The sequence below is a fragment of the Aotus nancymaae genome, unplaced genomic scaffold (assembly GCF_030222135.1).
Source record: "Aotus nancymaae isolate 86718 unplaced genomic scaffold, 86718_ANA_hifiasm-v0.15.2.pri h1tg000046l, whole genome shotgun sequence".
Taxonomy (NCBI): domain Eukaryota; kingdom Metazoa; phylum Chordata; class Mammalia; order Primates; family Aotidae; genus Aotus; species Aotus nancymaae.
Window position 1 is genome coordinate 22,097,354 of NW_026988460.1, and position 27,504 is coordinate 22,124,857.

Consider the following 27,504-nt stretch of genomic DNA (forward strand, 5'->3'; position numbering starts at 1 on the left):
AGGTAAGGAAAAGTATTCATAGAATACCTGATTCCAGCCAAATGGCTACCCTATTTGGAAACAACTACTATTACCAGTATATTGCATATCCTTCTACTAGGGATTATCATAAGCAATAGATACTTAAAAAAACATTGTTTTTAAATAGAGACAAGGTCTCATTGCCCAGGCTGGTCTTGAATTCCTGGACTCAAGCAATCCGCCTGCCTCAGCTTCCCTATAACCCCTCAGTTGGGATTATAGGTGTGAGCCATCAAAACTGGCCAATAGTTACTTTTAACAGTAATCCTATTTATTTTTACAAAGGCATATTAACAGATGAAACTTCAAAGACACTCCAGTAAAATTTTAGTAATCACTTAAAAAGCGTCATGATAACTATGACTTTCAGAGAAACCAAGTCTTCAGAGTAACCTTTTCAGAGAGAAACTTAAGTACACCAGGGTACTTTGAACATTCCATAACAACTCCACTTACTTGTCAAAAAAATATTCTGGCAACTTCTCAAATAAGGTTTTGATAATGGCAGGCTAAAAAAGAAGATATAGGGAGTTAGGAGATGATCTCAAAATACACAATATAAATGTATAATCTCAGTTACTTGGAAGGCTGAGGCACGAGAATCGCTTGAACCTTGGGGAGGCAGAGGTTGCAGTGAGCGGATATCGCACCACTGTGCTCCAGCCTGGCTGACAGGAAACCCTGACTCAAAAAAAAAAAAGAGAGAGAGAGAGAAAGAAATGTATAATTCTCTCTCCAGCTAGAGCTCCTGGAGGAAACACTTGGCTAAAGTTCATACCTTATTAAAAGGCTATCCACATGAATATCGTCTTTATTTTTAGAATATGCTATTGGAATACAAAGACTTAATTTGTCTTCTGAAAAACTGAAAATGATTATCAAGGCAAAGTTAAAATAAGCAGATAATCAAAATATTATTAAATATGATAACTGTTAATCCATGAAATGCAGACTTTAAAAGACTATTAAATAGGTTGCAAGAGGAGCGCTCCAGAGAAACAAGGGAGCTCTTAGACTTAAGAAAACTAAATTATAGTCAAGATTTCTAAAGAAAAGAAAGAGTTTAAGAGTGTGAAAAGATTAACAGTAGGGGAAAAGAGAAGAGGAAAAATGGAGAATGGAGTGGAGGAAAATTTTTTGCTCTATATACATTTGTAGAACTTGAGATATTTAAATCATATCATCGTATTGTCTACTTAATATATTAAAAGAGGGCTGGGTGGGATGGCTCACAGCCATAATCTCAACACTTTGGGAGGCCAAGGTGGGTGGATCACAAGGTCAGAAGTTCGAGACCAGCTTGGTCAACATAGTGAAACCCCATCTCTACTGAAAACACAAAAATTAGCAGGGCATGGTGGTGTGCGCCTATAGTCCCAGCTACTTGAGAGGCTGAGGCAGGAGAATCGCTTGAACCTGGGAGGTGGAGGTTGTAGTGAGCTGAGATCACGCCACTGCACTCCAGCCTGGTGACAGAGCAAGACTCCATCTCAAAACAAAACAACAAAAATTAGCTGGGCATAGTGGTGCAGGCCTGCAGTCCCAGCTACTTGGGAAGGTGAGGCAGGAGAATCGCTTGAACCCAGGAGGTGGTGGTGGCAGTGAGCCGAGATCACGCCACTGCACTCCAGCCTGGGCAACAAAGGGAGACTCCATCTCAAAAAAATAATAATAATAAAATAAAAAGAGAGAGAAGAGGAGGAATAAAGGACAAAAATTAAATTACATAAGCATCTAAAAAGCTACATGGGAGATGATGTAGATATGAATATGATAAAGATTACCAGGTACTCAGAGTACATAGGATGTAGCTTTAAAAACAGGAATCAGATGCTAAGGGAATAAATGGGACCACCAGGTGTATTAGTCTAATAAGCACAATTTTAAAACACAGACATTGCTCTACCAAACCCATCACAGCAACAGGGCTGTGGTGAAGCTGTTACAAACCCAAATTCCCCAATTAGCCCTACTCTATCCTGTGTTCCCGCCATTTAGACTTGAGCATATACCACAAACCTCATCCATTAAATGTTCACAGAAAAAGCAACAGTCTCACCTGTAATATGTCAATCCCCAGAAGCAGTTTGATGAGGCTCTTAGAATAAGATGCACCCATACTGTAAAAGAGACATGTTTTCTACTTTGTTTTCCTTGTTTTAATGCTTTTATCATCTTTTCTCAATAAAATTGGTTAAATACATAATCTTTAAAGAGGATCTACCCTGTTAGACAGGAAATACAGAAGTGAGCAGATAGCTCTTAGCAAGGGAGAGGTAGAGATTTGAAATTCTGTCAACACAGGTGAGACACATTCTAGAAAACACTGATTTTTAGCCTCGTGACCACAAACTTAGGAATTTTGAAGAGCTTATACCAAAAATGAAATTTGAAACAACTGCGCTCTCCCTCCCCATCCCCATGCAGTTAGCTTAAAAGATTGAATTTCAGCAAGATTCCATGCCTCCTTTCCACACCTGGCTTCCTCATCCTGCAGACGTTCACAAGATAAAAGGCAGTTCCTAAAACTGTCTTCGTCCTCAATGTAAGACTCCAGGCCACTAACAAATTCTTCTATTATCTTAATAAGGAGATTTAAAAAACACAAAAGAATAAAATTTTTAGTTTAATATTCGCTGTTAAAAATCATTCTAGCCCATTCTACTTTATACCAGTGTCTTTAAATTCCAAATTCCAGAGTTATGCTGGCACAAGCAAAAATACCAGGGGCAAAATACATACTTTGGGATAGGAAGGGTGTCTCCTCAGGGTCTGAAAGAGCTTCTTTTGAAAAGCTATTTGATCCACAGCTATGCAGAAAAAAGAAGAGCTGGTTACCAGTCTCCTACCACAGTTTTCCTTCTCTAAAAACCCAAGTTTCTTGCCTGATGAAACCAATAAAAATATTTTCAACCTAATTTCAGAGCCAAATCTTCTAAACCCACATAAAAGATTTAGCTTTGATAGCAGATAGCCACTAAATGTTCTTAAAAAGACCTGCCATAACCTTAGCAAGATAGAATAATCTGTTCCCCCAAAACAAAATCTTATATGGCTTTATAAATTTTCTTCTGAAATTATTCTGACACTGATATAGTTGCTTTCTGGATATTTATTTTTCCATAAGAAAACACAAAAGAAATAACGGTATATAACATTTTTCTAATAAAAGGATTAGAAATGCTTTACTTAACATGCAGTAATGAGGACTGAAGACTGTACCATTTTCTTTTTGAGATGGAGTCTTGCTCTGTTGCCCAGGCCTGGAGTGCAGTGGCATGATTTCATCTCACTGCAACCTCCACCTCCCAGGTTCAAGCAATTCTCCTGCCTCAGCCTCCTGAGTAGCTGGGACTACAGATGCATGCCGCCATGCCTAGCTAATTTTTTGTATTTTAGTAGAGATGGGGTTTCACCACGTTGCCCAGGCTGGTTGCAAACTCTTGAGCTCAGGCAATCCACCCGCCTTGGCCTCCCAAAGTGCTGGGATTACAGATGTGAGCCACCGTGCCCAGCCTGACTGTACCATTTTCTAAAAGGCAATTCATCTTTGTCTCAAGATAGATGGTCCTCTCATTTCTAATCTTCATTGCCTCTCTATTTAGAAAACCCATGATTCAGTACTAAGCTCTTTCATTGAACCCAGAGAATAAAATTAGATTAAAATATTACCTAGCTGATTCTGACTCTCTCCGGTTTTAAGAATAATTCCTGATGTCTTAAGAAGGTTTACAAAGATGCTGTCATTTTCTTCAACGTCATTAAGAACATGAGATTTCTTTGTCTTCTTGGGAAGTGGTTGGTTCCTGGTTTCTGAAAACAGACAAAATTTTCAAGAATAATAGTAAAGGAAAAATTAAAACGTAAACCCAGGCCGGATGTGGTGGCTCACGCCTGTTATCCCCACACTTTGGAAGGCCGAGGAGGGCGGATCACCTGAGGTCTGGAGTTCGAAACCAGCCTGACCAACATGAAGAAACCCCGTCTCTACTAAAAACACAAAATTAGCCCGGCGTGGTGGCTCATGCCTATAATCCTAGTTACTCAGGAGGCTGAGGCCAAAGAATCGCTTGAACCCGGGAGGCGGAGGCTGCAGTGAGCCAAGATCATGCCCTTGCACTCTAACCTGGGCAACAGAGTAAGACTCCATCTCAAAACAACAACAACAAGAATGATATAATGGACTTTGGGAATTCAAGAGAAAGGATGGGAGGTGGGTGAGGGATTAAAAAACTATGCATTGGGTACACTATACACTGCTCAGGTAATAGGTACACCTAAATTTCAGAAATCACCACTAAAGAACTTATTCATGTAACCAAACACAGCCTGTTCCCTAAAAACCTATTAAAATAAAAACAAACAAACAAAAACCAAGTTAGAATTGCTTTAACAGAGTAGATGAGTGCAATAAATGAACTATCAACCCCCTGTCCCCCACTCCCTTTTTGAGACACAGTCTCACTCGCTCACTCTGTCGCCTAGGCTGGAGTACGGTGGTGCTACTGTGACTCACTGCAGCTTCGACCTCCTGAGCTCAAGTGATCCTCCTGCTTCAGCCTCCTCAGTAGCTGGGACCACAGTGGGACCACAGGTGTGCGCCACCATGCCCAACTAATTAAAAAAATTTTTTTGTAGAGATAGAGTCTTGCTGTGTTACCCAGGCTGGTCTTGAACTCCTAGCTTTAAGTGATTCTCTCACCTCAGTCCCTTAAAGTGCTTGGATTACAGGTGTGAGCAATTGCTCCCAGCTGTCAACTCCTTTTATCTGGACATCAACCATTTCTCATATGGGCAGAGTGTGCATTGTTTCTTTGCCTCTGGTGTGCTTGCTTTGATATATCTTTCCTTTATACATCACTATCATAGCATGTGTCAAGATCATAATTTTTTTTTCAAGAGGAAGGAAGATCATAAAGTTTTTTAAGGGTAGAGACTATGTTATGTCTTTGTGTCTTAACACCTAAATGATGTATAGCAGAAAGTCTATAACAGTAATTCCTCTTACAGATGTGGAGACTGAGGCCCAGAGGCTGTGGGGATGCTCAAAGTTATATGCAGAATTCGAGGCAAAAACTTAATCCCATATTTTATATTTCTCCCTTAATTCTGCGTGCTCTATCCATTACACTTTGAATATTCTCAGCATTTTAAAAGCAGAAACTTACTTTCTATCTCTTTAAATGCCTCACACATTGCTACAGGAAATAAAGCAACAAATGACTAGATACTTACTGGAGGCATCTTCTGCCAGCCTCTCTTTATCCTCAGATTTTGACAGTCTTCTTTTGGAAATCATTTTGACCAACGTCTTCTGCAATTAAATTACTTCCTCGAGCAAAATCAGGGAACGGAAGTTACCGTCTAGAAGCTAAATTCTGAGAAGTTAAAGGTATCGTTCAAAGAAAATTGCTGTATCCAAAAATCAGAGGGGCTCACATCTTCATACTAATGCTATCTTAATCCAGGTGTTAAGCAAATTTCAACTCCTATATCTGGCCAATACTACCTTCCTTTCAAGATTTTGTTTACTAGTTTCCTCTTAGGCAGACTACTTCACTGTTGCTGAAGGATAAAACATACAGCTCTCCATCTGAGATTCAAGACCCTTCATTATCTATCCCCAGTCTACCTGTCCTTTTAACTCATTACTTCAATATTACATATCAGGAACTGTGCTAGGTGTTGGAGTTACAACTGTGAACTAGACAGACATGTATCTGTCCTCAGGGAGTTTACAGATAGTAACAAATAGCCTTAATGTACTGAACTACGGTTATGTAAGTGCTATAAAAGTAGTTCTGTGAGGGCTTACTAGGAAATTTAGACTAGTTGCTATAAGGGGTGGTAAAGAGAAGCAAGGACATTTCTTAGGGACAATCTCCCTGAAGAAGTGATTTTTTTTTTTTTTTAAGTAGAGACAGGGTTTCACCATGTTGGCCAGGTTGGTCTCAAACTCTTGACTTCAAGTGATCCACCCACCTCAGCCTCCCCAAGTGCTGGGATTACAGGCGTGAGCCATCGTGCCTGACCTGAAGAAGTGATTTTTAAGCAGGGACTTGAGGGCTGAAACAGGAGTTAGCCAGTAGAAGAGGTATAAGAAGAAGAGTGCAGGCAATAAATACTCATACTGAAACAAGGACATGTGGAGTTAGAAATGAGACAGAGGTAGGGGAGTGCCTGAACCACACGACCTTTTAGTTTATCTTGTAAATCAGAACCTTCGTGGCCTCAGTGCCTTTGCACAAAGGTGTTCATCTGAAGTGCTCTTATTTGCCTGGAAATTCCTACTCAGACCCAAACATTCAATCAAATATCACCTTCCTTGAAAAGAGCTCCTCCTCTCCCTAAGGGCGTTTGCTATTGCAGCTTCCCTGTTCCACAGGGTATATCTAGGAGCCCTTATCTCACACTAGACTGGGGCTCTCTGAGAGCGGGAACCCAGTCTCACTCAATGTCCCTAATGCCCAGCATACTTACCGGCATAAAGAAAATTTCTGAGAATATTCAGAGTGAGAAAAGCTGGCAGGGCAGGGGAAATGCTAAAAGCTAACAAAAACTGTTTCAAGTGCTTTATATTTAATAATTCGCTTATTTCCCACAAAACTTTCTGAGGTGGGTATCATTATTCTTCTCATCGTCAGTGGCAAAACTGGGATTCAAACTCAGGCAGTCTGGCTCCAGCACCCGCGCTCTTCACCACCTATACTTACTCTTAATAATATTGACTTATAATAATTAACATTTACGAGGTACCGGGCACTGTGCTAAGCTTTTTACTTATCGCCGCCACGGTTAATGCGGATAACCATTATCAGCCATCTTGCAGATGGAAAAACTAAGCCAAGTCAGGACATCCGGCTTCCAGGCACCCGGCCTTAACACGTGTGATACCATTAGGCTTCCAGAGAAGTCCAACAGATGGAAGTTGAGACCGACCGCCTGGACTGGTTCATCTGGAAGGAGGGGAGGGTAAAAGCCTTTCTCGTTTCTTCATATGAACGACGCAGAGAGGTATCTGTGGGGATTATCCCATCTCAGAGCAGATGAGGAAGCCGAGGTTCCGGGAGCGGACACGGCCCGGGCTTAGAGATTAGGCCGCAGGGGAGCGGGGCCTCGAGAGACTACGACCACTGCCCCACTTACCCACCGGGAAGTCGTCGCCGCCCGTCGTTTTCGACTTTCCCGCCAAACCCGACGCCGCTCTGACGCCACCGAGGCGCGCCACGACGTGACGTCAACTTCCGCGCCGGAAGTGGGAGGCCGGGCAGCCCCGCTGAAGTCAGTACGCTGGGCTTACCGCTGCAGCGGAGTTCTGGGCTAGCTGGGGAAAGGGGCGTGAGAAGGCCCGGAGGCGAAGTCGAAGAGAAGCAACTGCGCGCCAGAGAAGAGAAACTCGCCCATCCCCTGCTGGGAGCCAGCTTTCAGTGAAGATGGCAGGGCCAGAACTGTTGCTCGACTCCAACATCCGCCTCTGGGTGGTCCTACCCATCGTAATCATCACTTTCTTCGTCGGCATGATCCGCCACTACGTGTCCATCCTGCTGCAGAGCGACAAGAAGCTCACCCAGGAACAAGTGTCTGACAGGTCAGCGCCCTCCCTTCTCCAGCCTACCTCACACCGCCGTGACCTTGGGCAGGAAAGTGCAGGAGTTGTGTCAATTTGCCTGGGTTCACGCCGCGCCCCCACTGGCACGGTGACCTTACCCGTTACCTCTGTGTTTCACTTTTGTCTTCTGTGAGATGGGGCTGATAACAGTACCTGCCTCGTAGGTGGGAATCAAATTTGATGATGTTTGTAAAACTCTTAGCACGGGATCTAGGACGTATGGAGTGTTGGAAAAAACAGTGCTGTTAATCTTTTAAGTTAGTCGCCAACCCTCGGTAGGTAGACCTATGAACTATCTCATCCCACCCTTTAGTTGGAAACAGTGCCGGGTGCGTTACTGCTTTTAGTCTTTGTAACATCCGGTCTGGTCAGTGTGATAATCCACGTTCTACCAAATTACTGTTGCAATGGTCAGCCGAGATGCTAAGTACCTAAGCTCTTTGCAAACTGTAAAACTGTCGTTAGAGATGTAAGGAATTGTAATTATCATTTCCCCTCCTAGAGTGGAGGCAAGTTCCTCACATAATTCATTGCAGTATTTATTTTTATTTATTTAGTTTCGAGACAGAGTTTTGCTCTTGTTGCCCAGGCTGGAGTGCGGTGGCGCGATCTGAGATCACTGCAGCCTCTTCTCCCAGGTTCAAGCGATTCTTCTGTCTCAGCCTCCCGAGTAGCTGGGATTACAGGCGCCGGCCACTACACCTGGCTAATTTTTGTAGTTTTAGTAGAGACAGGGTTTCACCATGTTGGCCAGGCTGGTATCAAACTCCTGATCTCAGGTGATCCACCGGCCTTGGCCTCCCAAAGTGCTGGGAGTACAGGCCTGAGTCACCACGCCCAGCCCCTCATTGCAATATTTATATACAGAGACAGGAATTTGAGATGATCGTAGGTGGATATCTAGCCATGTACCCCTTCATATTAAAATAATAGTTTCTCCCAGCTACTTGGGATGCTGAAGCAGGAGGATTGTTGGAGACCAGCCAGGGCAACATAGTGAGACTTTGTCTCTTAGGAAAACAATTTTCAGTCAGTTGTTCTCATTACTTTCAGAAACAATCTCAGGTAAGTGCTACCATATCTTTAGCACCTCCCTCTCACTTAATAATTTATCGTTTTAATAAAGAGAGTAAGCCTCAGGCTAAGAAATTTCCACAGGTAACAGTATGTGGTTAAAATGTAATAATGTTGTTTTGTTTCTACTGTACTTATTTTAAGTTACTTTCTTTTTTGTGACAAGTAATATTGGGTTTCCGTTTGCTGGTAATTTAAAGATTCCTTTAAATTAAAAACATACAGGCAGGTACCCGCCAGCTCACACCTGTAATCCCAGCACTTTGGGAGGCCAAGGCCAGCAGATCACCTGAGGTCGGGAGTTTGAGACCAATCTGACCAACATAGAGAAACCCCATCTCTACTAAAAATACAAAATTAGCTGGGTGTGGTGGCACATGCCTGTAATCCCAGCTACTTAGGAGGCTGAAGCCGGAGAATCACTTGAACCCAGGAGGCGGAGGTTGCAGTGAGCCAAGATTGCCCTATTGCACTCCAGCCTGGGCAACAAGAGCGAAACTCTGTCTCAAAAAAAACATAAAGAACACATAGGTAGGAAAAAAGTTGATACATAAAAGGTATTAAATATGTAATGGTACAGCGCTGACAAAAATTCTAACATGGCATGAGAATGACTCAAGTTTAGGAGGCACTGCTGTAAAATTTTCAGTTAGTTCTTCCCAATTATGCCAAGAAGAATGATAATCATTTACTGTATATCAGGCACTATGCTAAGCACTTATATTCATTAACTTATTTAACACTCAAAGCAACTCTACGAGGTGCATATTGTTGTCTAATTTTATAGAAACTCAGGCTTTAACAAGTTCCATTGTCACACATGGTGACATTCAGAACTTTACACCAAGTCTTCTGGTCTGGGGCTTTTTCCACTATACCACAGCAATCTTGTTATCTTTCTGTGGCATTAGTTTCAGAACCGACCAGAGCCAGCACCCCACCCTGGAGCAAACCTTAAGAAGTCAATTTACCTCAGAAAGAAAGGCTGTAGAAAAATGCAAAGTGGGGGAAACTCAGACATTTAGCATTTATTGGCACCTATAAATTTTTCTTATTTTGTTCTTACATTAGCACTGAGGTAGATACTCCTAAACCCATTTTTACAATTGAAGAAAAGGAAGCCTGGAAAAGTTAAGTAGCCTTCCCAAAGTAACCAAAGTAGGGAAATATTGTGCCTGTACTTGAACTCAGGTCAGTCTCACTCTCAAGTTAAATCCTCTTCAACCATGATTCCTGCTGTCATTGATTCTCTGCCAAAATTTTCTGCCCCAGTTCACTATTAGAGCAATGGTTCTGAATTATATAATATGTAAAGCTTTCTTTTGTAACCCCAAAATGAAATTCACAGTTAGTGTAGTCTATATACAAGAACTTTTTTTTTTTTTTTTGAGACCAGATTCTCACTCTGTTGCCCAGGCTAGAGTGCAGTGGCACAATCTTGGCTCACTGCAACCTCCACTTCTTGGGCTCAAGCAATTCTCCTGCCTCAGCCTCTTGAGTAGCTGGGATTACAGGCGCATACCACCATACTTGGCTAATTTTTGTATTTTAGTAGAGACGGGGTGTGAGCCATCTTGCCTGGCCACAAACGTGTTCTTAAGAAGGAATATAATGGCCAGGCCCAGTGGCACATGCCTGTAATCCCAGCATTTTGGGAGGCTGAGGCGGGCAGACCACTTGAGGTCAGGAGCTTCAGACCAGCCAGGCCAACATGGTGAAACCCCGTCTCTACTAAAAATACAAAAATTACCTGGTGTGGTGGTGTGCATCTGTATTCCCAGCTACTTGGAAGACTGAGGCAGGAGAATCACTTGAAGCCAGGAGGTGGAGGTTGCAGTGAGCCACGATTGCACCGCTACACTCCAGCCTGGGCAACAGAGTGAGACTCTGTCTTAAAAGTAAATAAGTAAAAAGGAATGTAACACCCTAGTTGTAACAATCAGAAGAAATGAAAGGAGAATAATTTGTAATAAAATAATTAATGTTTTATAAATGCTTGTGAACAGCTGTCCTAGAAGGTGTAATGCAGAAGTCACTTGTCTGCACCTAGCTATAAAATCACCATAATTGGGACGGGCCTCACTGTAGACTGATAACAGATGTGTTAACTACTCAAAGATTACAGAAGCCAGTTCTGCCTCAAAGTGATTTTCCTAGATGGTGTACCACTCTTGGTAAAGTTCTGAGCAAAACAAAGTGCAATTTTCCTTCTATTTACTCAGTACTTGCATACTTGCAACTTTAGTATATATATAAGAACCGTGTCCTCTTCCCACAATGGAATTATTAGCTTTGAGGCTCAGATAATTAAAAACAATTTGTTGGTCTAGGTGTGGTGGCTCACACCTGTAATCCCAGCACTTTGGGAGGCCAAGGCAGGCGGATCACTTAAGGTCAGGAGTTCGAGACGAGCCTGGCCAACATGACAAAAGCCTGTCTCTACTAAAGATACAAAAATTAGCCAGGCATGGTGGCGCGCACCTGTAGTCCCAGCTATTTGGGCAGCTGAGGCAGGAGAATCACTTGAACCCAGGAAGCAGAGGTTACAGTGAGCCAAGATTGTGTCACTGCACTCCAGCCAGGTTGACAGAGCAACACTCCTCAAAACAAAACAAAACAATTTGGTGAGATACTCAAAAGTCATGTGGGACATGGGAAAATTCTTTGTATTATGTGACTGTCCCCAGGACTGAGAGATACTCATTTCTTACTTCTTGCAATTGACAGTTACATGATTTTTCCCCTCAATTCCATCATTTTAACAATCAAAAATTTCCACAGATTTCCATAGGCCCCCTAGAGGGCAGTACCACCCCCAAGGAGAACCAACCACTGCTCTAGAGAACACTTATTGTCTCTGGTTATAATTGCTGCATCCCTAAAGTGAGGTAGTTGGATTATGCCAGCTCTGACATGGGGGTGGCTGGGCCTCATCAAGTCATCATTTGACTTGGGTAAAATGCTATACACACTGAACCAGCCTAAATCCAAGAAAAAGGTGGTTTTTAGTTGTAAACTTTTTTTTTTTCTTTTTTAAGAGACAAGTCTTGCTCTGTCACCCAGGCTGGAGTGCGGTGGCACAGTCATGGCTACTGCAGCCTCACCATGTCAGGCTCAAGTGAGCCTCCCACCTCAGCCTCCCGAGTAGCTGAGACTATAAGCCTATGCTACCATGCCCAGCAAATGTTTAAATTTTTTGCAAAGATAGGGTCTCCTGTGTTGCCTAGGCTGGTCTTAGACTCCTGGGCTCAAGTGATCCTTCCATCTCAGCCTTCCAAAATGCTGAGATTATAGGCATGAGCCACTGTGCCCAGTGGTGTAAAATATTTTTCTAAATACAATATAAATGTCTATTAGCGGCTGGGTGCAGTGGCTCACGCCTGTAATCTCAGCACTTTGGGAGGCCGAGGCAAGCAGATCACAAGGTCAGGAGATAGAGACCATCCTGGCTAACGTGGTGAAACCCCATCTCTACTAAAAATACAAGCAATTAGCCAGGCATGGTGGCATGCACCTGTAGTCCTAGCTACTCGGGAGGCTGAGGCAGGAGAATTGCCTGAATCCAAGAGGCGGAGGTTGCAGTGAGCTGAGATTGCTCCACTGCACTCCAGCCCGGATGACAGAGTGAGACACTGTCTCAAAAAAAAACAAAACAAAACAGTGGGACCCAGCTGGGCATGGTTGCTCACACCTATTATCCCAGCACTTTTGGGAGGCTAATGCAGACAGATCATCTGAGGTCAGGAATTCAAGACCAGCCTGGCCAACACGGTGAAACCCCATCTCTACTAAAAATATAAAAATTAGCCAGGCATGATGGTGCATGCCTATAGTCCCAACTACTCAGGAGGCTGAGGCAGGAGAATCACTTGAATTCAGGAGGTGGAGGTTGCAGCGAGCTGGGTTTGTGTCACTGCACTCCAGCCTGGGCAACAGAGTGAGACTCTGTCTCAAAAAAATGCAGTGGAACCACATGATTTTGTATAGTTTGGCCTTGCACACCTCTCAAGTCTTGTTTTCACCACATTTTCTGTAGTTCTCCACCATATGGTGTTTCCTCAGGTCCTCAGAGGCAGAGTGTTTACTTCTATGAGGCTTTTGCCCATTTTGTTTACACCAGCACTTTGCCAAGGTAATCCTCACTCATCCTGAAGAGTCCAGTTTAATCCTACCTCCTCAGCAGACCTGTCTCTCAGACCTTGACTTCCCAGACTCCATCACCTCCCCATTATGCACTCCTGCAATACCACCCATCTCTCTTCCTATGACATGATAATTGAATTTCACATTTATTCCTCTGGGTATTTCATTAATGTCTTTCTCCCTCACTAGACTTTAACCTCTGTAAGAGATTTGTATTTTGATCACTGTTCTTCATGTCACCTGGTGCTTTGAAGTTCAAGAAATATTTGTTCAATGAAAGAATAAATTTATCCTTGTACAGAATATGAATAGAGGCTTAGGGAATTTAAGTGACTTGCCCAAGATCACATGGCTGATAAGTGGCAGAGATGAATTGAACACATCTGTTCAACTCCAGAGCTTAAGTTTTTACCCATTGCTCTAGACCCAGTGCTTCTTACAACTGTCAGTGGTGAAGGACCAGTTTTGGGTTTTTTGGTTTTTTAAATTTCTAATCTCTTATAGGCTAATACTTTTGTAAAATATTTTGATAATGTATTTGGATGTTGTGATAATGTCAAATTATTATAAAAGTCTCTAAATCCTTACTCTCAATGTCTATGCTTATCACAGACTAGCATTGGTACATTGACCACACTTTGAATATCTTTAGACTAGCACCCAGGGAGGAGAATGTATTACATGTTACCTCTGTACCCCTGCAGATAAAGTGGAGAACTGTATAGCATAATGAGCTCAGGAGGAGGAAGCAGAGAGAATTCCATGAGTGCTCCAGGCATTGGGAAAAGCTTCGTGGAAATGCTGAGGCTTGAAGAAGGTGTTAAGGCATGATGGAGTAGAACTTGTAAAGGAAAGGGCACTGGAACATTTCCAGCATGTGGAGAAGCTAGAATATGTATAGGGTGACAAGGGAGACCCCAGGGGTACTGACTGCTTAGAACAAGTGATTTGTATTGAGTAGAGAGAGAAAGCCTAGCACAGTTTTTATATGTTCATTTCTGTCCATAATTTTTTTTCACATTTCAAGAAATATTTCCGTTAATTTAAGGGCCTTTTCCTTCTTTCCTCCTCTAATGAAACTGACTACCTGGAAAAATTAATATTTTGATCTCTGATTTATTTTTCATTTGTATTTTAGCAATACCCATTCGTTGCATACCACTAATTTTTTTTTTTTTTCTGAGACAGGGTCTCAACTGTCTCCCAGGCTGGCATGCAGTGGCACAATTGCAGCTCATTGCAACCTCTGCCTCCCAGGCTCAGGTGATCCTTCTACCTCAGTCTCCTGAGTAGCTGTGACTACAGGCATGTGCCATCAGCCCGACTAAAATTTGTATTTTTTTTTTTTTTGGAGAGACAGGGTCCTGCTGTGTTGCCCAGGCTGGTCTCAGACTCCTGCGCTTAAGTGATCCACCTGCCTTCGCTTTCCAAAGTGCTGGGATTACAGGCATGAGCCACCGCACCCAGCCTAGCATGATATTTAATGATGAACTATGGCTCTAATAGTTAATTTGAGATCACCTAGTAATTTCATTTATTTATTCAATTAATGTTTACTGAGAGCTTTCTAATAGTCTGAATCCTGGGTAGAATTTCTATTTGTCCATCAGATAGCAACCCTCTCAAGGCCTGTTCTCATGTCTATATAGGTAGCAAGAAATTCCTTCTTTTATCTTTGCTCTTCTCCCTTTCTTCTGACCCCAGATCTTCTGAGCAGTGTCCAACTGCTATTCTTTGCACTCAGAGAAAGTGTCTTCCTAGCTTATTATGAAATAAGAAAAAGCTGAATATAATGTCCCAAATGTACCTTCCTCTGAAATATTTATTTGTTCAGAGACATAGTCACTTCTGAAAAATACTTTTCTGAAAACCTAATTGTTAGGTTAAATATGTTTACATTGGTTTTAAAGATACTTGTATTTTGGAAAGTTTCCACACAGAGCTGTTACCAAATAGGCCCTCTCTTGTGTTTAAATAGGTCTTCTACTTTACTCTCCCGTTTTCTTCTAGTGTTTCACTTTAAAAAATCTCATTGTGTTGGTTGTATTTTTCAGTCAAGTCCTAATTCGAAGCAGAGTCCTCAGGGAAAATGGAAAATACATTCCCAAACAGGTACTCATTTGTCTTTTATTAAAAAGCTCCACGATCCACTGTTGAGCAGTAGATACCTGAATGTTTTATAAGGGGCTCTTTGGGGAAAGCTGAAGGTTGGCAACTTAGTAATTAAGCTGTGGCCTGGTAGTGTTTGTTGTCATGATGACCTCACCCTTCTTAGGAAATTGTTTTTAAATGTGAGTCAGCTAAAGTGTCAGGTCGCCTGCCAAGTAGGCTGACAGCTCTGAGCAGAACAGCATATCCTAAAGGTCTTCTGACTAAGCCCCTGGGGAATAATTTGACAGTTTGCTATGTCATAGTTCTCAGACTTAAAACGCTTTTTTTTTCTACTAGTCTTTCTTGACACGAAAATATTATTTCAACAACCCAGAGGATGGATTTTTCAAAAAAACTAAAAGGAAGGTAGTGCCACCTTCTCCTATGACTGGTATGTTTGCTTTCACTCATCTTTAAGGAAGATTTTTAAACATGGGTCATTGAGTGGGGTGGGGTGACAGGGGGAGAGGGCATGGAGGGTGTCATTTTATTTAAATGTTAAATTGAAGAAGATAGTGATCTTAGATCTTAGAAATCATCTAATATAGGGATCTATAGAAATGGAATTCTCTTTTTCAGTTAGATTTTTTGAGAACCTCAGTGAATAAAGTGGATTTAAAAAAAAAAATAATTCTCAGCTGATGGAGTCGAGGGGGCCAGAGCCATTGTCCCTGGGTCTCTCCTCATTGCTGTTCTCAGGACCCAGGGTTCTGGGGAGCACAGTTGGAAAAACATTCTAGCATGGCTCTCACCCAGTGCCTGGATCCCCTTGCCGACAGATGGCTGCCCAGCTTCTGCCTGAATGAGGAAGAGTGTGCTGCTTCCCAGACCTGCCATTTTCTTGTTAGATGTGATTGTTTGGTCTACCCTACAGTGTTGGCTCTAACATTTCCTACTTCACTGATCCTAGTCATGTGAAAAATACAGCATGTTAAAAGTAAAACAAAGTAATTTGTTCTTTGTTGACTCTCCTCTCATTTTGTACTACTCATTTCTTTAGGTGAGATGGCCAGCTATTTTAAACCCATACAGAAGATACTGTAATTAATTTTTTTTAAAGAGTGACTAGGTTTTATGGAGTTAATTTTTTTAACAAGTTTTTAAGAAAATTTACAAGAAACAAAAGACCATTAAATATATGAAAAGTGCCGGGCGCGGTGGCTCACGCCTGTAATCCCAGCACTTTGGGAGGCCGAGGCAGGTGGATCACAAGGTCAAGAGATTGAGACCATCCTGGTCAACATGGTGAAACCCCATCTCTACTAAAAATACAAAAATAAAATTAGCTGGGCATAGTGGCACGTGTCTGTAATCCCAGCTACTCAGGAGGCTGAGGCAGGAGAATTGCCTGAACCCAGGAGGCGGAGGTTGCGGTAAGCCGAGATCGTGCCATTGCACTCCAGCCTGGGTAACAAGAGCGAAACTCCATCTCAAAAAAAAAAAATATATGAAAAGTTATTGACATCACTAATAATCCATGGAATATCAATTAAAACAAGATACTCTTTTTTTAGCCCATTAAGCTGTCAAAAGATTGAAAAGATGGACAGGATCCACTACTGTCAAGGTCACGGAAGTTAGGCCCCCTCACCATTGGCAGGAGTGGCAAGAGTTGGAGCCTTGCTGAGAGTCTGACAATATCTATCAATTTTAAATGTACAAATCCTTAGACCTAGAAATTCTAAGAAGTTCTCTTACAGAAACGCATAAACATGCAGATGTATGTGCAAAATGGTTGTCGGCAGCATCATTTATCATTTATTGGTAAAAACAATGGAAACAGCTAGGCGTGGTGGCTCACGCCTGTAATCCCAGCACTTTGGGAGGCCGAGGCAGGTGGATCATGAGGTTAGGAGTTCAAGACCAGCCTGACCAAGATGGTGAAACCCAGTCTCTACTAAAAATACAAGAATTAGCTGGGCATAGTGGTGGGTTCCTGTAATCACAGCTGCTTGGGAGGCTGAGGCAGGAGAATTGCTTGAACCCAGGAGGCAGAGGTTGCAGTGAGCTGAGACTGTGCCACTGCACTCTAGCCTGGGGGGCAGAGCAAGACTCTGTCTCAAAAAAAAAGCAATGGAAACAATCTATAGGTCTACTCAAAAGTGATTGGTGTGACCACACAGTGGAATACTATGCAGACATTGAAAATATTGAGGCTGGGTGCAGTGGCTTATGCCTGTAATCCCAGCACTTTGGGAGGCCGAGGCGGGCAGCTCACATGAGGTCAGTCAGGAGTTTGAGACCAGCCTGGCCAACATGGTAAAACCCCATCTCTACTAAAAATACAAAAATTAGCTGAGCATGGTGGCATGTGCCTGTAAGCCTAGCTGCTTAGGAGGCTGAGGCATGAGAATCACTTGAACCTGGGAGGCAGAGGTTGCAGTGAGCTGAGATCGTGCCACTGCACTCCAGCCTGGGCGATAGAGTGAGACTGTCTCAAAAAAGAAAGAAAATATTGAGAGGGAACTGTTATACCAGAAAATATTGAGAGGGAGCTGTTATACCACTGTGGAAATATCATCCACGAATACATTAATAATAATAAACATAGTATCTCTTTTTTGTATGTGTGTATGTATACATAAAATTTATAGTGTGTATGTATAGAGAGAAAGATGGAAGGACATATAACAGATACTTGAGTGTTTAGAGAGTGGGCTTAGAACTGTACATCATATGTTTTTATGTCATTTGAATTTTTTTTAAACAATAAACTTAATTATCAAGTACATTAAAAATTTATAGATAATCAGAAGAAAGTCCCTGAAACAGAGGTAACTCAGTGGTTTCTTGTTTGTGCTTTTGTCTTAGATCCTACTATGCTGACAGACATGATGAAAGGGAATGTAACAAATGTCCTTCCTATGATTCTTATTGGTGGATGGATCAACATGACATTCTCAGGCTTTGTCACAAGTAAGTTACAGACCCAGCAGACTTCATGTTACTCAGAGAAATTCAAGTGCTACTGAGACACTAATATCACAGGTCCTATGTTTTCTTGTGGAAACTGATAACAGTCTTTGAACAAAAAATTTAATATGTGATTATTTTTATGGCTTTTGCCCAAAAATGATCCTAAGTTCATGATTTGGATGCTTTTTAGCTAGATTAGATTCAAGCAAGTGACTTTCTAGCTTACTTCCAAAACTAATATGGTATTCTAGTTGAACAGGATAAAGGGAAGCCTATTTCTGTTTTGTTTGACTTCATTTGCTAGGTGTTAGGGTGAGTTTTCTATTTGTTTATAAGTTGATTTGATTTTAATCACTTTGGTTTCTTAGTAACATAGTTCTATGTATATATATTCCACTTAGGGCTTAATAGATCAGTGCAGGTTTTTTTCCAAATTTCAGGACACAGCTCAGTTTGAGTCCCTGCTTCCTCAGTAAGCTAGAAGCAGGTATTATTCAGGGAAACTAGAGCAGCGTGGTGTTTTGACTGTCTTTTCTTCAGAAATTGCCACAGATTTCCTTGTGGAAATTGTTTTCCAAAAGCTATGTGGCACAGAGTTCTCACCTCCTCAGGGAAAGATTCACACTTATTCTAAAAATAAAACAACTTAGAGTGGTTGTGAACTTTTTCTTCTCTGCAGCCAAGGTCCCATTTCCACTGACCCTCCGTTTTAAGCCTATGTTACAGCAAGGAATTGAACTGCTCACATTAGATGCATCCTGGTAAGAACTTTCTCTAGTTTAATAAAAACACAAACCACACTTTGGGAGGCCAAGGCGGGAGGATCACTTGAGCCCAGGAGTTTGAGACCAGGCTGGGCAACAGAGCAAGACCATGTCTCAAAAACACGAAAACAAAAACCACACAAACCAAAATCTAAAGCCAGTGTCCCTTAAAGATGAGGATTTCTAATCTGCATACTTCATTGGAATTAGTTTTTAAAGGTTTTTTTTTTTTTTTCGAGACAAGAGTCTTACTCTGTCACCTAGTCTGGAGTGCAGTGGCACGACATCACTGCAACCTCCGCCTCCTGGGTTCAAGCAATTCTCCCGTGTCAGCCTCTGGAGTACCTGGGATTACAGGCGTGGACCACCATACCCAGCTTTTTTTTTTGTATTTTTCATGGAGACAGGATTTCACCATATTGGCCAGGCAGGTCTCGAACTACTGACCTCAAGTGATCCAACTGCCTCAGCCTCCCAAAGTGCTGGGATTACAGGCATGAGCCACCGTACCCAACCAAAGTTTCTTTTTTTCATTGAAACTCAAGATGCCATGGGTGGTTTATGGCAACTTTTACATGAATGTAGCAAAAGGAAAGAATGCGTCACCTCTTTTCTGTCACAGCTGGGGGTTTAAGAATGCAGGGGTCAGTGTATCAACCCCCAGAATGTTAAAAGTTTAAGCCAGGAATTCTGGCCAGACAATCATTTTTAGTAATACCCTGGAGCTTATGGGAGTGGAAGTTTGTATTATTATTTTTTTCAAAGTACATTACTACTGATGATAATGTTAATAGTTTTCATTAGTTCTAGTCATTGTGCTTGGTGCTTTCCATATTTTAACCTCATAGCAACCTATGAAGCCTATGTAGGAACTGACATTTATCTATCATTTTCCATAGTCATTTTTGCTTTTATTATATGCAAGCATATTTATTTTATGGAGGTAGAGTAGGAAACCTAAGCTAAAGAAAGCTTCGGTGATATAGTTCAAAACTTGGAGTGGCTCTCCCAGTAGCTATAGTCCTCAGTACTGTATTTTCTGAAATCGACCTCTTATCCTTTCTTGTAAGTATGGAACACACCTGGTGGGTCACGCCTGTAATCCCAACACTTTAGGAGGCTGAGGTGGGCAGATAACTTGAGGTAAGGAGTTCGAGACCAGCCTGGCCAACATGGTGAGACCCCATCTCTACTAAAAATATAAAAATTAGCCATGCATGGTGGTGTGTGTCTTGTCACCCCAGCTACTCGGGAGACTGAGACAGGAGAATCTCTTGAACCTGATGGCAGAGGTTGCAGTGAGCCGAGATTGTGCCGCTGCACTCCAGCCTGGGTAACAGAGCGAGACTCCGTCTTAAAAAAAAAAAAAAAAAAAAAAAAAAAAAAGTATTGAACACACCAACACTTGTGATTTCCTCTAGGGAATGGCATTCAGAATGGGCGTCCTCTCTGGATTTTTAAAAATATAGTTCTGTATTGATGAGACTGCTTTAACAACTTGTATTTCTTCTGTGGTTGTGCTTTGGGTGAATATAGCCCATCCAAGGTGACTTCCTTACAAACACTGAACAACTTTGGGTGGTAGGGAAGAGGGAACTGAATTACTTTCTGATATAACTAACCACGCCATTTTGCTTTTGCTTTGCCAGGGTGAGTTCTGCATCCTGGTACTTCCTCAATGTATTTGGGCTTCGGAGCATTTACTCTCTGATTCTGGGCCAAGATAATGGTAAGAAGCATGTAAGGTTTACTAAGCAAATACTTCCATAGATGAATCATTCATGTTAGAGGCAGAAAAATCTTGTAGGTTAGGCTGTTTGTTAGCATAGTCAAATAAAATGCCTCCTTCCTTCAGTTTCTGAGGTATTCTGAAAGAGTCTTAAAAATTCCAGGGGTCAAACTGAAGATCTCAATTTTCTCTGGCAATGACTGGGACAGTATTTGATTCCCCAGAGTATGATGCCATCATATGAGGGATCCAGCACCAGCATGTAAGCCTGTGAACCTAAACCTTAAATAAGGCCTGGTTTGATCAGTCAGTTCATTGACTAGAGTCCTTGCCAGTACTAATCCCGGCTCTCTTATTTACTGGCTGGGACCTCAGACAAGTTGCTTAACAAGTTACTTAACTTTGAATTCTCTATTTGCTTGTCTGTAAATAAGGACTTTATTAGTTAACCTGCAGGGTTGTTAGGAGTGGATGAGGTAGAACACGCAAAGCACTTAGTGAAGTACTTGGCATACAGTAGTTGCTCAATAACAGGTGGCTGTTATTGTTGAAATTTGAAATAAAGTTTAGAGCTTCCTTTAGTGATCTCTCTTCTGCTGTTACCGTCCCCATTTTTCAGGAGACACAAAGTGACTTTCCCAGAGTTACATAGCCGATGGGTGACAGAGCCAGTCAGTGAGGCTGTCATCCAGTTCTGTAACCTCTGTGAAACCCATTCTTCCCTTGGGTGCTGGGGTGCTTGCTGAGTCCTGGCACTCATGTAGGTGTGTCTTATGCTGCAGCCGCTGACCAATCACGAATGATGCAGGAGCAGATGACAGGAGCAGCCATGGCCATGCCCGCAGACACAAACAAAGCTTTCAAGGTATATATATACTCCATTAGCCTTCCAAAGTCACAGTGATGCTCAGAAAGGTGTTACCAAGAATTATTTTAAAAACAGGTTCCTTGCAGGGAGTGTTGTGTGGTTCCATCGTTTTAATTTAAACTTAGCAAAAACATACTTTACACATCTCTTTTTCCTGAGACAGAATCGTCTATTAAGTAAATTGGAGATTCTTGGTACTTTTACTCATTTGTAAATGCTCACCGAAATTTAATCCACACTATCGATGCTGTAAAATAATCCAATCGGAGGTGCCAGGTAAACGTTTAGAATATTTTGAACCTTTTTTGAACCCCACAGACATCAGATATAAATTGCATTAAAAAAAAAATGCTAAGAGCCTTTTCACAAAAAGGTTCTAGAATTTGCAAAATCCAGTATGATTTTTGTAGAACAAAATCACTTTGTTTCATATAAAAACTAGAAATAGAAGGGAAGTTCCGGCCAGGCTCAGTGACTCATGCCTGTAATCCCTGCATTTTGGGAGGCCGAGGTGGGTGGATCACCTGAGGTCAGGAGTTTGAGACCAGCCTGGCCAACATGGTGAAACCCTGTCTCAATTAAAAATAGAAAAATAGGTCAGGCATGGTGGCTCGTGCCTGTAATCACAGTAGTTTGAGAGGCTGAGGTGGGTGGGTGGATCAGCTGAGGTCAGGAGTTCGAGACCAGCCTGGCCAACATGGCGAAACCCTGTCTCTACTAAAAATACAAAAAAAATTAGCCGGGCGTGATGGTGGGCGCCTGTAATCCCAGTTACTCAGGAGGCTGAGGCAGGAGAATTACTTGAACCCAGGAGGTGGAGGTTGCAGTGAGCCGAGATTGCAACATTGCACTCCAGCCTGGGCAACAAGAGTGAACTCTGTTTCAAAAAAAAGAAAACTACAAAAATGAGCCAGGCAGGGTGGCATGTGCCTATAATCCCAGCTACCCAGGAGGCTGAGGTAGGACAATCACTGGAATCTGGGAGGCGGAGGCTGCAGTGAGCCAAGATTGTGCCACTGCACTCCAGCCTGGACTCCATCTCAAAAAAAAAAAGAAGAGAAGTTCCTCGGCCTAATAAAGGGCATCTATGACAGACCCACTCAATGGTGAAAGACTGAAAGCTTCTTCTCTAAGATCAAGAACAAGATAAGGATGTCTGTTCTTGCCAGTTCTATTCAACTTGTCCAGGATGTACTAGCCAGGGCAGTTAAGCAAGAAAAAGAAAAAGTCATTCAGATTAGAAAGGAAGTAAACCTATCTTTGTTTGCAAATGACATGATCTTGTATATAGATCATCCTAAATAATCCACAAGAAAACTAACAGAGCTACTAAGTTTAACATACAAAAATCAATTGTGTTTCTATACACTGGTAATGAAGACTTGGAAATGAAAGTAAAACAATTTTATTTATAATAGCATCAAAAGAAATAAAATACTTAGAAACAAATTTGACAAATGCCTTTTGTTAGATTTTAACTGAAAGATTGCTGAAAGAAATTAAAGACGTAAATAAATGGAAAGACATCCATGTTCATAGATTGGAAGACTTAATATTGTTAAGATGGCAATACTCTCCAAATTTTATCCACAGATTGAACACAATCCCTATCAAAATCTTACCTGCCCTTTCTTGCAGAAATTGACAATCTGCTCCTGAAGTTCATATGGAAATTCAAGGGAATCAAAATAGGCAAAAATGTTGGAAAAACTGGAGAACTTACATGTCCTGGTTTTAAAACCTATAGCTTTGTAATAGTGATCAAAACTGCACAGTAATAAAAAACCGGCATAAGGAGAGATATAGATCAATGGAATAAAGTGGAGAGTTCAGAAATAAACCCATCCATTTATGAACAATTGATTTTCAAAGAGGGTACCAACATTATTCAGTGGGGAAAGAGTAGTCTCTATTCAGTAAATAGTGCTGGGAAAAGGATATCTACGTGCAAAAGAATGAAGCTGGGCACCTATTTTATACCATGTATAAAAATTAACTCCAAATGGTTCAACAGGCATGTGTAGTGCTGAAGAAAACAAAAAAAATTAGGTTCAAATTAGCCAAATGTGGTGGCGCATGCCTATAGATGGGAGGATCACTTGAGCTGAGGAGTTCGAGGCTTCAGTGAGCTGTGATTGTGCCACTGCATTCCAGGTTGGGTAACAGAGTGAGACCCTGTCTTAAAAAGAAAAAGGAAATTAAATGGATCAATGACCCAAATCCCAAATATTGCATGATATTACTTACATAAAATATTTGGAATAGAAAAATTCACAGAGACAAGTAGGTTAGAGGTTACTGAGGAAGGGTTGAGGGGCAGTGGGGAGTTATTTCTTACTGTGTGCATTTTCTGTTTAAGGGGACATAAAACTTTGGAAATGATAGTAGACATGTATATACATTGTTAATATCATTAATTCCACTGAATTGTATATCTAAAATGGTTAAAAGTAGCATATATTATGTTACATATATTTTACCACAATAAAAAAATAAAAATTTGACTGAGTGCAGTGGCTTACAGCTATAATCTCAGCACTTTGGGAGGCCAAGACAGGCAGATCATTTGAGGTCAGAAGTTTGAGACCAGCCTGGCCAACGTGGTGAAATGCCATCTCTACTAAAAATACAAAAATTAGCTAGGCATGGTTGTGCACGCCTGAAATCCCAGCTACTTGGGAGGCTGAGGCATGAGAATCACTTGAACCCGGGAGGCAGAGGTTGCAGTGAGCAGAGATGGCACCACTACACTTTACCCTGGGCGACAGTGAGACCCTGTCTGAAAAAATAAACAACTAAAAAACAGTGAGATGCCACTTCATGCTCACTCAGGTGGTTATAATAAAAAAAGATGGACAATAATAAGTGTTGGTAAGAATGTGGAGAAATTGGAACCCTATTGTTGATGATGGTGCAGCCATTTTGGAAAACTGTTTTTTCCCCATTCCTCAAACAGTTAAAACATAATTACTATATGACCCAGCAATTTCACTCTTAGGTAAATAAGAGAGCTGAAAACATATGTCCACACAGAAACTTATGTGCGAATGCTCAGAGCATGATTCATAATAATCAAAAAGTAGATATAACCCAAATGTCCATCATCTGATGAATGGATAAACAATGGAATATTTTGAAATATAATCTATGTTGTATGTACAGTGGAATATATACAATGGAGTGTTACTCAGCTATAAGTAACAGTGGAGTGCTGGATCATGTTAAACAGGGAAGAACCTTGAAAACATGCTAAGTGAAAGAACATAACAAAAGGCCAGATACACCCAGAATAAGTGAAAAAAAGACACGAAAGATAAAGTAGTAGTTGCCAGAGGTTGTGGAAGGTGATTAATGGGAACCGTCTACTATTTTTTATGTGATTTATTTTTCTTATGATAAAGTGTTCTGGAATTAGATAGTGGTGGTGGTTGCACATATGAATATACTAAAAATCACTAAATTGTACACATTGAAGGGGTAAATTTTATGACATGGAAATTATATCTCAAAAACCCACTCATGAGCTAACATTTGTATTTCACGTTAAATAAGCTTTATTTATTTATTTTGAGAGGGTCTCACTGTGTCCCGCTGGCTGGAATGCAGTGGTACAATCCTAGTTCACTGCAGCCTTGAACTCTTGGACTTAAGCATTCCTCCCACCTCAGCCTCAGTACTGGTGCACGAGGAGCCAGTACTACAGGTGTGCACCACCACACCCAACTAATTTTTTAAAAAAATTGTGTAGAGATGGGATCTTGCTATGTTGCCCAGGCTGGTCTTGAACTTCCATTCTCAGGTGATCTTCCTGCCTCGGCCTGCCAAAGTGCTGGGATTACAGGCGTGAGGTACCATAGCTTACAAGCTTTTTAAAACAAATTTTTTTTTCTAAAAATGAAGTCTTACCATCTCTAGGGTGGTCTAAAGATAGGTTGTCCAGGCCAGTCTGAAACTCCTAGGCTCAAGCTATCCTTAGCCTCAGCCTCTAGAGTAGCTGCGACTGTAAATACATGCCACTGCACCCGACTCATAAAGCATTTTTTAGACACTCACTAATTTAAGGCAAAGTAGTCAGATTAATAGAATATTTGTGAAATGTAATTTCTTGGAAAATTCAGCAAATTTATTTCTGTTCAACATATTACTAGTTTACGTGCAAATTATTATATGCCAAAATAGTTTTTTAGTTCACACCATCAAAGTCTTTATTTCCATGATTAGAACTGACTGGACTCCTACAAACTGTAATGAAGTGCCATTGTGTATCTGGACATAAGGTTAGAGGAAGTGTTCTTAGGCCTACTGAAGATCTCCCGGGCCATTATGTCAGAGCAAAGCATGCACAATTTAAACCAGATGACAAGTCCCTTGATGAAAGAGCTGAGACTCAGAAAGCATTGATTTGTCTATTGTACATCCCTCAAGAGTACTGTGGGGCACAAAGGTGCTTAGTGAGTGTGAGCTGATAGAGGGACTTTGCAGTCAGACCAAAATTTAAATCTCAGCTCCATTAGTTCCTAGTGCCAGTGACCTTGAACAAATTATTTGACCTCTTAGCCTTGGTCTCTTGATCTATAACTTGAGAGGGGAGGAGAGGATGAGGATAGCAGCATTTCCCTTGTAAGATTGAATTAGCTTATACTTGCAGATAGCTCACGCCAGCTTCTGGCCCAGACTAAGTGGTCACTAAAGGTTAGCCACAGCTTTCAGTAACAATTCCCTCTTTCCCTGCCTGGGTGTTCTCTTCCATTACAGACAGAGTGGGAAGCTTTGGAGCTGACAGATCACCAATGGGCACTCGATGATGTCGAGGAAGAGCTCATGGCCAAAGACCTCCACTTTGAAGGCATGTTCAAAAAGGAATTACAGACCTCTATTTTTTGAAGACCAAGCAGGGATTAGCTGTGTCAGGAACTTGGAGTTGCACTTAACCTTGTAACTTTGTTTGGAGCTGGCGCCTCTCAGAATAAAAAGGAGGATGCAGGAGCTGGCGGGCGTGCAGCAAGGCTTGTTCTTGTCTGGGCTGTGTTCCCCTTTATGTTTGAAATTGGAGGAAATAGGAGTAGTATGGTGGGCAACTTGTTATTTTAAAAACGTTTTAAATGTTCCTTCTGGTGACTCTAGTAATGAAACGCAGAGAAAGGGGGAAACCTCAAGCTACTGATAATATATAAAATCTTAGCAGAAATCCAATCTTTGGAGGAAACATTGTTAATTATAACTAATTATTATGTGCAGTCAGCTGACATCTAGCCACAGGAAACTCCTGTTTTCTTGGGATCCAAACACCCTCTGTTTTACCATTAGTTTTGTTAGTATTGTTAACTCTCTTTACACAAGTCAACCATTTCCACTACCAAAGGTTTAGAAACTATGGATAAACAAAATAAATCTCCTTATATTGTTCATTTTAAGCCTACATAGACATAGAAAGCAAATATGTCAAAACCATATTCAAATAAAACTCTTTTCAGAGTGAATACCCAGAGCCAGGACAGATTCAGCAAACCTTTTATATCCCTTAATTCTGTCCAGTGAAAATCAGTGACCCTGAGGCACTGCCAGATTCTAAAGTGCCTTTGGGATCATCAGAGACAGGTTATAAATAATGGAAAATCTTGATCTGGATGTCAGTATATCAAATCTATCAAATCCATTGACAGATCAGTGGTGCTATACTGGAAATGGCTACTCCTTTGGATGAAAGACCTCATTTCCCAGTTGCTCTGAACAAAATAGAATTTACATATTGCTGTAAGAAGGAAGAGACAGTAGTTGTTGGTAGAAACATAGAGAAGGGTGCCCAAGAATAATTCTGTCTGGATTAAAGATCCCAGGGAAGTGACAGGGTGCCATTTTTGTACCGAGGTGAATATAATTTGCATGTTGAGTGCGGTAATTAAGAACAAACAACTCTTGACTCCACAAATTAAACCATCCTGTTTTCTGTTTGCCTGTGAAAGTGTTGCCTCTGTAAGTCACTTAACAGCCTTCTGCCAACAGTTTTGACTATCTTGGACCAGTGTCGGAGTGTGTAAGATGACAGAGATGTGAACCTTGCCTTCAACTCACAAGAGTGGGACACGTAGAGAGAGCTTTTTAAATTTTTTTATTATTTTTTTCGAGACAGTACCTAGCTATGTTGCCCAGACTGGTCTTGAACTTGTGAGTTCAAGCCATCCTCTTGCCTCAGCCCCCAAAGTGCTGGGATTATAGGCATGAGCCACTG

At 41.5% G+C, this 27,504-nt stretch overlaps 2 protein-coding genes across 11 annotated transcripts in view; one reads left to right on the forward strand and one right to left on the reverse strand.

Moving 5' to 3' along the window:
• Positions 1-7,229, reverse strand: part of FANCD2 (FA complementation group D2) — a 69,707-nt gene extending 62,478 nt beyond the window's left edge. For 7 of the 10 annotated variants that reach the window (XM_012471902.3, XM_012471908.3, XM_012471900.3 and 4 more), the window contains exons 1-7: positions 7,168-7,229; positions 5,257-5,349; positions 3,694-3,834; positions 2,764-2,831; positions 2,499-2,602; positions 2,081-2,141; positions 478-530 (exon numbers count right to left, since the gene is read on the reverse strand). In XM_012471902.3, the coding sequence (XP_012327325.2) occupies positions 478-530; positions 2,081-2,141; positions 2,499-2,602; positions 2,764-2,831; positions 3,694-3,834; positions 5,257-5,320 (491 nt within the window). In that variant the 5' untranslated portion in view covers positions 5,321-5,349; positions 7,168-7,229. Of the gene's footprint in view, positions 1-477; positions 531-2,080; positions 2,142-2,498; positions 2,603-2,763; positions 2,832-3,693; positions 3,835-5,256; positions 5,996-6,501; positions 7,109-7,167 lie in introns of those variants that run through there. The other 3 variants (XM_064362010.1, XM_064362011.1, XM_012471917.3) reach the window with 3 other exon arrangements.
• Positions 7,230-7,279: 50 nt separating this feature from the next.
• Positions 7,280-27,237, forward strand: EMC3 (ER membrane protein complex subunit 3). Its single transcript, XM_012471984.3, has 8 exons — positions 7,280-7,609; positions 14,902-14,959; positions 15,296-15,389; positions 17,810-17,914; positions 18,594-18,675; positions 20,328-20,407; positions 21,190-21,272; positions 26,031-27,237. Exons 1-8 carry the CDS (start codon positions 7,455-7,457, stop codon positions 26,157-26,159), a joined length of 786 nt encoding a protein of 261 aa, XP_012327407.1. The 5' UTR covers positions 7,280-7,454; the 3' UTR covers positions 26,160-27,237.
• Positions 27,238-27,504: the final 267 nt, after the last annotated feature.

Coding starts and splice junctions, on each gene's coding strand:
- EMC3 (XM_012471984.3), top strand. CDS start 7,455: ATGGCAGGGCCAGAACTGTTGCTCGACTCCAACATCCGCCTCTGGGTG. Junction 15,390..17,809: donor GCCACCTTCTCCTATGACTG/GTATGTTTGCTT, acceptor CTTTTGTCTTAG/ATCCTACTATGCTGACAGAC. Junction 17,915..18,593: donor ATTCTCAGGCTTTGTCACAA/GTAAGTTACAGA, acceptor TCTTCTCTGCAG/CCAAGGTCCCATTTCCACTG.